The sequence below is a fragment of the Juglans regia genome, chromosome 14 (genome assembly GCF_001411555.2).
Source record: "Juglans regia cultivar Chandler chromosome 14, Walnut 2.0, whole genome shotgun sequence".
NCBI classification, from domain to species: domain Eukaryota; kingdom Viridiplantae; phylum Streptophyta; class Magnoliopsida; order Fagales; family Juglandaceae; genus Juglans; species Juglans regia.
Genome location: NC_049914.1, coordinates 6455221 through 6465871, shown reverse-complemented (window position 1 = coordinate 6465871; position 10651 = coordinate 6455221). Strand labels below are relative to the sequence as shown.

General features: G+C 36.8%; 1 protein-coding gene across 1 annotated transcript; it reads left to right on the top strand.

Annotated features, from left to right (window-relative positions):
* The first annotated feature begins 6645 nt into the window (after nt 1-6645).
* On the top strand, nt 6646-10443 carry LOC108996884 (UDP-glycosyltransferase 87A1-like). Its single transcript, XM_018972925.2, has 3 exons — nt 6646-6720; nt 7729-8206; nt 9490-10443. The coding sequence occupies exons 1-3, from the start codon at nt 6646-6648 to the stop codon at nt 10380-10382; spliced, it is 1446 nt and encodes a 481-aa protein (XP_018828470.1). The 3' UTR covers nt 10383-10443.
* The last annotated feature ends 208 nt before the right edge of the window (nt 10444-10651 follow it).

The window sequence follows — 10651 nt, the reverse complement described above, 5'->3', positions numbered from 1 at the left end:
CAGTTTAAATAGTAAAAGTGTTTAATTTAATTTAATTTAATTTTATCATGATAATCTTTTAAAGTTTTATATAAAGTCTAATAAAAAATTCAAAATTTTTAATTTTTAAAATAATAATAATATTATTTATAAATAATATTTTAATAATATTTTATTCAACTTTTAATTTTAATTTTAATTTATTTTATCTTAAATTTTATTAATAAAAAATAATTTATTTTAGATTTTTTTAAAAGATATAGCCTACTTTTGATTTATTCGGCTTCTACGTATCAGTTCTATCTATTTAAGCCGCCACTGCCAAGCTTTCTAGGAACAATTTCTTACCTCAGTGGCTCAGTGCCGTTTCCCGTCTTGTTCCGGAGTTGCTGCCTGCCATTGCCCGGAGCTTGCGTCGATCGTTAAGATCAGCTGCCAGAAATGGATCCTATCAAAAAGAGCTCATCCGCCTGTTAAATATTTTAACATGAATATTAATAAATGGATCTTTGATTTTGTATGATCCACAATAATAAACCGTAATAATAAAAGATGTACCTTTCTCCATCTGTTTGATGAAGAAATTAATCTGGCTATGAGAGAAGGATCACCCTAGCAACTTGGCCTCACTAGTGTCTCCCGATGGCTAGAGGCACTCTAATGCTGTAGGTGAGAACTCTTTAACCCCTCAGTCCTATTTATAGATTTCTGGCCATCATGAAATCTAAGGGCTCGTTTGTTTTCAGAGATGAGATGAGATCAGTTGAGATTAAAATTAAAAAGTTAAATAAAATATTGTTAGAATATATTTTTTAATATTATTGTTGTTTTGGGATTTGAAAAAGTTGAATTGTTTATTTTATTTTATATGGGGATTCGAGAAAGTTGTAATAATGAGGTGAGATGAGATGAGATGAGATGAGATGTTTTTGGAAAACAAACAAGGCCTAAGTCTTTGAGTCAGACTATAATTAGAGATAAAAGTTAATCTTATCTCTTAGGAGTTTAAATCCCATTATAACTCTAACACTATTTAAAACTCTATCAGATATGGGTGAGTGGGACATATAGTTCAAATAGAACTCTTACATTCTCCCACTTGGCTCATACGCCCATAAATGATATTTTCCGTTCATGAGTTTATTACAGGAAATTAACCATATTGCGCAAATTCATTTCCTAAAATTTTTTATAGCTTAATTTACATTTCATGAGTTCCGTGATATCAATGTCAAACTAGATACTAATGCGAGTCATGGCGGTCCTCTGTTATATAATCAACAAATTCCCTTCCATGTACCACAACATCAGTAACCTAATTTAACATGATCTTTGATTGGGATAATTAAGGCTAATGCTATAATGCCTTGGGTTCCAATTCATGTCTATTGTTGGCATTATCTTGTCATCATTCATCCACATCATTTAATGTACATATAAAGTGGAAAGACAAGAAAACAGAAACAAAATAACCATAATAGATATCATTAAGTGTCAAAATAGAATTCAAAATATTTACAAGCTCATTAACATGTTCATATCATAAGACTCATTCTATCAACATGTTCCTTAAATAGCTTTGCTACTAGACCCTTTGTTAATGGGTCTGCTATCATGAGCATAGTACTAATATGTTCTATGGACACTGTTTGTTTCTGTACTTCCTCCTTAACGCTTAGGTATTTGAGCTCCATGTGCTTGGCACCTTTAGAATACCTATCGTTCTTGGAAAAAAATACTGCAGAGGAATTATCACAATAAATTCTCAGCGGCCTGGCTATAGAGTCGATAACTCCAAGCCCTGAAATAAAGTTCCTCAGCCATAAACCATGTACTGTGGCCTCAAAGCATGCCACAAACTCAACCTCCATTGTAGATGAAGTAGTGATGGTTTGCTTCATACTTCTCCATGAGATCGTTCCACCAGCCAGCAGGAAAACATAACCTGAAGTGGATTTCCTGCTATCAGAGCAACCAGCAAAATCAGAGTCTGAGTATCCAGTTACCTCCAAAATGTCAGTTCTTCTGAAGGTAAGCTGGTAATCCTTAGTTCCTTACAAATATCGCAACACCCTCTTTGCTGCTTTCCAATGAGACATCCCTGGGTTACTTTGGTAGCGCCCAAGCATGCCAACTGCAAAACTAATATCTGGCCTCGTGCAAATCTGTGCATATATCAAGCTCCCCACGACTGATGCATATGGGATTTTTGCCATCTCTTTGCGCTCCCACTCATTTTTAGGACACTGAGATAGGCTAAACTTATCACCTTTTGATATTGGAGTGTCCAGTGATGAACAACTTTTCATGCCAAATCTCTCAAGAACTCTTTCTATGTAACTTTTCTGAGACAATCCCAACAGTCCTTGTTTTCGATCTCGAAAAATTTCGATTCCGATCACAAAAGATGCCTCACCCATATCTTTCATTTCAAAGTTCTTAGAAAGAAAACCCTTGGTTTCATAAAGTAAGCCAAGATCATTGCTAGCTAACAAGATATCATCAACATACAGAATCAAAATTATGAACTTACTCCCACTGACCTTTAGGTATATACATCGATCAACAATGTTTTCTTTAAAACCAAAGGCAGTAATGGTATCATTGAACTTTAAGTACCATTGTCGGGAAGCTTGCTTAAGCCCGTATATTGATTTCTTAAGCTTACATACTAGGTGATCTTTGCCCTTTTCTGAGTAGCCTTCTGGCTGCTCCATGTAGACCTCTTCATTCAAACTTCCATTTAAAAATACCGTTTTCACATCCATCTGGTGTAACTCTAAATCATAATGAGCCACCAATGCCATAATGATCCTGAAAGAGTCCTTTTTAGATACTGGAGAAAAAGTCTCTTTGTAATCAATGCCCTCTTTCCGAGTGAAACCCTTGGCAACAAGTCTGGCCTTATATCGTTCAATATTGCCTTTTGAGTCGCGTTTGGTCTTAAAGACCCATTTACACCCGACTCTTTTACTCCCTTCAGGCAATTCAACGAGATCCCAGACTTGATTTTGATCCATGGATTTCAATTCTTCTTTCATGGCATCGATCCATTTACTAGAATCATTTCCGTGTATAGCTTGTGAAAATGTTAGTGGATCCTTACTTGTCCCAATGTCAAATTCAGATTCCTGGAGATACACCACATAGTCTGTTGAAATAGCAGGTCTTCGATCTCTCTGAGACCTGCGTAAGACAACTTGTTCTGGTGACTCCGAATTTGGTTCGTCAGTGATATTATCATTCTGAGATGGATAATCATTTACATGTTCCAATGTATCATCGTGATGATCAATTAGAGGAACTATTATCCTTTCTGAGGATGTAGGTATAGGGACATCTATCCGTACTTCCTCAATTATCACATCTCTGGGTTCAATTCTCCCACTGATCTCACCAAATTCAATGAATTTAGCATTTCCTGTTTCCACTATTCTCGGACTGTGATTAGGACAGTAAAACCTATACCCTTTGGATCTCTTTGGGTACCCAATAAAGTACCCGCTTACAGTTCTAGGATCCAATTTCCTTTCATGTGGATTGTAAAGTCTCGCTTCGGCTGGGCAACCCCAAACATGCATGTGCCTTAAACTTGGTGTCCTACCAGTCCATAGCTCGAAAGGAGTTTTTGGAACTGACTTACTAGGAACTCGGTTTAAGATATACATTGCCGTCTTAATAGCTTCACCCCACAGTGATTTGGGTAAGGTAGTATTGCTTACCATACTTCTGACCATATCCAATAAGGTCCGATTACGCCTTTCAGCAACACCATTCTGCTGTGGCGTCCCGGGCATCGTATATTGTGCAACAATGCCACGCTGTTCAAGAAGTTTGGCGAATGGGCCAGGGTTACGGCCCGATTCATCATACTTTCCATAATATTCTCCACCTCGATCCGACCTGATGATTTTCACTTTTTTATCTAACTGCCTTTCCACCTCCATGAGAAATACCTCAAGTACTGAAACAGCTTGAGATTTCTCATGTAATAAGTAGATATATCCAAACCGTGAAAAATCATCAATAAAGGTGATAAAATATTTTTCTCCACCAAAACATTCAGTGGAGAATGGTCCACATATATCAGTGTGAATTATTTCAAGAAGCCTTTTACTTCTTGTGGCACCTTTCTTAGTATGTTTGGTTTGCTTTCCTTTAATGCAATCCACACACACTTCAAGATTAGTAAAATAAAGATGCGGAAGTATCCATTCTTTTACTAATCTTTGTAACCGTTCTTTGGAGATATGTCACAATCTTTTATGCCACAAGTCATAAGAATTTTCATTCATAATGTTTCTTTTAGTTCCAATACAAGTTTCATGGTACTGAGTATAGGTATTTTTAATAAATGTATTATCGAGGCAAAGTCGATAAAGACCATCGGAAAGAAACCCAGAACCAATAGATAAATCATTTCGAAATAAATTGAAACTACCATTATGGAACGAAAAAGAATAACCATCAGTATCAAGTCTGGATAAGGAAATCAAATTACGCCTCACAGAAGGCACATATACTGTGTTATGAAGGTCTAAATATTGACCGGTATTTAAAACCAAACGAAAAGTTCCTATGGCTAAAACTTCAGCCTTATTATCGTTTCCCATAAAGATAAATCGTTCACTGGGGCTTGGTGTTTGGCTTGTAAGGTATCCCTGCATGGTTATAAAAACATGAACATTAGCACCTGAATCTAACCACCAAGAGTTAGTGGGAACATTTACAAGGTTTGATTCAAAACATACAAAGGCAAGTGACTTACCTTTCTTTTCAAACCAAGCCTTACGTTTCGGATACTCAGCTTTCATGTGTCCATGCTTCCCACAAAAGTAGCATTTGCTACTGTTATGTTGAACCTGATTAACTTTCTCAGGTTGCTTTCCTTTCGGTGGTCCAATTCGTTTCATCTTGCCATACTGGTGCTTTTTCTTTCCGGCTTCTTTGGTCACAAAATTAACAGAGTAATGACCTTGTTGTTTCAGTCTCGCTTCTTCCTGAACTACCATACTTGCCAACTCATTCACATTCCATTTGTCTTTAATTGAATTATAATGCATTTGGAATGGACCATACTGAGGTGGCAATGAGTTCAGAATAAACTGAACAATGAAGGACTCCTCAACTTTCATTCCAAGAGTTTGTAATCTAGCGGCAATATTGGTCATTTCAAGGATATGCTCTTGCATTCCTTTAGCACCATCATATTTCATGGTGGTAAGTCTAGCCATAAGTGTTCATGCTAAAGATTTATCTGCGGACGTAAATCTCACCTCAGCATTTTTCAAAAAAATTTGGGCTTCCTCAGCACTAGGGAGTGAATTTTTTATATTTTCAGCTATGGTCATTTTCATGAACATCAAACTCAGCCTATTTGATCTCTCCCATTGTTTATAAGACTCTCTCTGATCTCTATCACTATTCTCAATGATGGGTGGTGGTTTTGGACTCGTAAGTGATGAGTCCAAGTCAAGGACTCCCAAGGTGAACCTAACTCGCTCAACCCATTCAGAAAAATTAGAGCCAGTCAAAACAGGAACAGATGAAGTTTGTGAGTGTAGTGATGTAGATACGCTTACTGCAAGAAAATTTTATCACATAATGCTTTGAGTTAGACACTTATAAATAATAATCAGAATTTAAACAATTATGGATAAACAAATAGTATCATCAAGACCCTCCTTTGGGAGTAGATCTTAATACACAAAGTGTTCTCACCAGTATTAAATTCTGTGGATGAACTAGTTGTATCATCAGAATTCTCCTTTGGGAGTAAACTCTGATATACAAAGTGTTCCCTCCAATCTTTACTTTTGATGGATGAACTAGAAGTGTCATCAAGACCCTCCTTTGGGAGTAGATATTAACACACAAATTGTTCACTCCATCATATCCACTTTACTATAGGTTTAATGATTTATCATAAAAATTAAGAAAATCTTGTACCTTTGGGCAACCAATATTTCCTTAATTTTTGAAGTAAATCATTTGTCCTATATTGGATAAAATATGCATGACATAATAATAGCCAAAATAAACAATTCATACATGTATTTAATAATATGCATAAAATTTAATTAATACATGTATATAATAATAACATGTTAATAAATTTAATACATGTCCTTAACAATAATAACATGTATAAAATTCAATTTTATACCAACAATAACATGTTAATAAAAATTAATATATGTCTTTAACAATAATAACATGCATAAAATAACAGAAAATAAATTCCAGAATTTTTTTTTTAAATAAAAAATAATATAATATTATTATAATATAATATAATATAACCGGTCCGGGTCTGGACCGGACCGTACAGTAACCCGGGCGGAAACCCGGTTCAGTGATGAGGCTGGTTAACACAGTAGACCAGAATTCGGGCCTACTGTACAAGGCCCAATACAATTCTGTTTTTTTTTTTTTTTTAATATATACCTTTCTCTCGGGCTGGGCCAAGGCCCACGGCTCAGGCCCTTTACAAAACAGAAAAACAAGAAAATACAATAAAAACTCGGGTTGGGCCAAGACCCACGGCCCAGACCCGTATCAATTATAAGAAACCCTACGGTTTCTTTCTCTCCCGCCCACAGTGCTACATCATATCCTTTCTTCTGTGATGGCGCCGCAGCACACACAGACCAGCCTCATCCCGCAATGGTGGACGTTGCCGGCGAGGAAGAGCTCGGCAAGGGTCTCCGTCCACCTCTTGCCGCCGACATCCAAGTCACGGTTCATTTTTTTTTTTTTTTTTACTGCTTTTCTCCTCAAAACCGCCGTGGGCAGTGGGCTTGAGAGCCCTCTGCCGCCGTTACAGAGATGCCGGCGAGGAGGTTCTCAGCCTCCTCGCGGCGCCGTCCTTCCTCAGGGTTTTATATAGGCAGGAACGGCACCCATTCGGGACTTCACAGTCCCATTGTGCCGTCCCGTCTAGCTCCTTGCACAGCAGCGTGTAGAGACACGGCCACTACTCACAGTGGTTCCACCATATACGGTGGTTCCTCAACCTCAACCACACGGTTCCACCAGAGTTGTTATTGGAATTTTTTTTTTTTTTTTATTACCAACACGCATCAATGTAAACAATGCGTAATATTTGAAATACACTCAACCAAAACAGATGCAAGTAATCGTAACAGGAGAAATAGGTACAAAACCGAAATATATTAATAATTATCAATGCATCGTAATTTCATATTACATAGAAACAATCGTTATAAAATTTTCCTCAGATTGTAAAAACAATGTTTTTAATCTTTCACAGAATGATAAAATCATAATATATGAAAGCACATGTTTACTATAAATTTTATTGAGATCATAAAAATCTATAACCTGAAGCTCTGATACCACATGTTAAATATTTTAACATGAACATTAATAAATGGATCTTTGATTTTGTATGATCCACAATAATAAACAGTAATAATAAAAGATGTACCTTTCTCCATCTGTTTGATGAAGAAATTAATCTGGCTATGAGAGAAGGATCACCCTAGCAACTTGGCCTCACTAGTGTCTTCCGATGGCTAGAGGCACTCTAATGTTGTAGGTGAGAACCCTTTAACCCCTCAGTCCTATTTATAGATTTCTGGCCATCATGAAATCTAAGTCTTTGAGTCAGACTATAATTAGAGATAAAAGTTAATCTTATCTCTTAGGAGTTTAAATCCCATTATAACTCTAACACTATTTAAAACTCTATCAGATATGGGTGAGTGGGACATAGAGTTCAAATAGAACTCTTACACCGCCGTCTGCCACGTGGTGGCGATGCCATATCCCGGTCGAGGCCATATCAACCCCATGATGAACCTTTGCAAGCAACTAGTTTTGAAAAGCCCATCCATCCTCGTCACCTTCGTCGTCACCGAGGAGTGGCTCGGCTTCATCGGCGAAGAACCTAAGCCGGCTAACATAAGCTACGCCACGGTACCCAACGTCATACCCTCCGAGCATGGTCGTGCTAAAGACTTTCCCCGCTTCTTTCAGGCCGTCAATACGAAGATGGAAGCTCCCTTTGAGGAGCTGCTGGACCGGCTTGAGCATCCGGTGAGTGCCATAGTGGCCGATACTTATGTGATTTGGGTTGTCAGAGTGGGGAACCGGAGGAATATCCCGGTGGCGTCATTAATGACCATGTCCGCGACGGTGTTCTCGGTGCTTCACCATTTCGAGCTCCTAGTGCAGAACGGGCATTTCCCGGTTGAACTGTCAGGTGAGATGCTTCCAAAACCTCTTTCTCTATCAAATTTTGCCCTCCCTCGTGCCTTGTGGATTAGAGAATGGACCAGACACCACTCACCAGCAGTCATCAGTTGATAAGAAGCTTTAGTTCCCATGGACTGAATTAGATTAAATTTAAAAATTAACTAAAATATCGTTAGAATATATTTTTTTAATATTATTTTTATTTTAAGATTTAAAAAAGTTAAATTATTTATTTAATTTTGTATGAGAATTTGAAAAAATTATAATGATTAGATGAGATAAGAGGAGTTGAGAAGAGTTGTGAAAACCAACCATACCTAAATTCATCTCAACTCAAAATATTTTTACACATGGGGCCTATAACTTTTTTTTAATTCAACATTTCTTTACACGCGAGACTTATAACATTTTTCAACTTTTCATAAATATATCTAAACTAATCTTAACAACCAAACACATCTAAATTTATCTTAGATTGACCCCACAAAACTTATTTCACCATCTCAACTCATTACTATTTATAGAGAACTCAACTCATTTCAAGTCAGCTCAATATCCAAATACGGCTTTAAACTTTTCCCATATAGATTATGCATTCTCTTTTTCCCTTGGATTTAAGGTAATTGAAATTTTTTATTTTGGGTCAGTGGGAACGATTAATTTCGTTGAAATATAACACCTGGTTCAATTCATTACCGATTTAGATAGAAAAAATTTACTTATCATTTTCACACCATGCACTATATAATTTTTTTTTTTCCTCACCAAATATATAGTGTACGGATGATAAGTAGAAGCTTTCAATTAGTTTAGAAAGATTAGAACAAAAGAAAATAATTAAAATAAATATGCTGTATGATGTGTGTAAATGATGAGTAGGAAAGCTCAACATATGAAAGTATAGACTGATCTCAACTTACCTCCTAAGGGCTTAAAGCTAACAAAGCATCTCTTGTTCTGCCTATTATAAAGGTCATTTGAGAAGTAATTAAATCTTGTACTTCATGCGACATAGATGTGTCATATGTGAGAATTTATGTCACTCTGATCTCAATTGGTATAGCTCGATATCCAGTTGACACATAAGACTTCCATTCCTTCAATATTTGTTTTGGGTTTGATATGCATGAGCAATCATAAATTTCAATAAAACCTAGTTAGCATCAGGCATCCTTAATAAAGAATCTCAAGTTGAATAAAGATCATCTTGTTTCTATAGGTTTTTAAAATTTTTCATTACAACTTCTAGCTAATAGCTTTCTTTGTCATTCTGTGATGTGTTTGATTAAGAACGGGGAGACGAGCTTGTTGACTACATCCCCGGAGTCCCTACAACACGCCTTGCAGATCTTCCTACCTTTTTCTCTGGAGATGGGCTGATAATCTTGCCTCTTAATCGGGATTGTATTTTGTCAGTACCAAAAGCACAATATCTACTATTCACTTCCATCCACGAGCTTGAAGCACAAGTCATTGACACTTTAAGAGCAAAACTTTCAATCCCCGTCTACCCAATTGGCCCTTCCATACCCTACTTAGAACTTCAAGACAATGCCTCTGACTCTAATGGCAACATCAATGGTGTAAACTATTTTCACTGGCTAGATTCTCAACCTATTTGTTCTGTCTTGTACATCTCTTTTGGAAGTCTCTACTCAGTCTCAGATGCTCAAATGGATGAAATTGTTGGTGGGGTGAGGGACAGTGGTATCAGGTGCTTGTGGGTGTCCAGGGGGAACACTGCTAGGTTTAAAGATGGTAGTTGTAATATGGGGTTCGTGGTACCCTGGTGTGACCAATTGAAGGTTTTGTGCCACTCCTCCATAGGAGGGTTTTGGACACACTGTGGATGGAATTCTACATTAGAGGGTGTTTTTGCTGGTCTTCCAATGCTTACTTCACCCATATTTTTTGATCAAGTCCCAAACTGTAAACGAATTGTGGAAGATTGGAAAATTGGATGGAGGATTAAGAAAGATGTGAAATCTAAAAATTTGGTGTCAAGAGGAGAGATTTCAGATCTCCTGAAGAGATTTATGAATCAAGAAAACAATGAAGGGCTCGAACTGAGGAAACGAGCGAAAGAACTTCAAGATACCTGTCACAAAGCAATTGTTGAAGGTGGATCAACTGATAATAATCTTCAAGCTTTTATCAGGGACATTACAAGAGGCCAATCTTGATGATTTGTATTACAAATTATAATGTGTTGTATTTTGCAATTACTTGATTTGTAGCATATGTTTGTAGTTTGAGTAACTACTTCGTGTGCTGAATCTTCTACCATTAGTAAGGACTATCAATAATTTTAAAAGGTACCAATCCCCTTATTAAAGTACAATTATGTTCATTTGAATCATGGAGACTCGTTATTCTTCCTGAGATCTTGAAAAGTAAAATTGAATCTATCACACAAAAAATGCATGAGAAAATATATGCAATGAAATTGACT

Bases quoted from the DNA above. Each gene is read 5' to 3' on its own strand.
- LOC108996884 (XM_018972925.2), top strand. From the start codon at position 6,646: ATGGTGGACGTTGCCGGCGAGGAAGAGCTCGGCAAGGGTCTCCGTCCA. The intron at 6,721-7,728 runs GTTCATTTTTTT...GAGTTCAAATAG, and splicing joins CCGCCGACATCCAAGTCACG to AACTCTTACACCGCCGTCTG. The intron at 8,207-9,489 runs GTGAGATGCTTC...TGTTTGATTAAG, and splicing joins TTTCCCGGTTGAACTGTCAG to AACGGGGAGACGAGCTTGTT.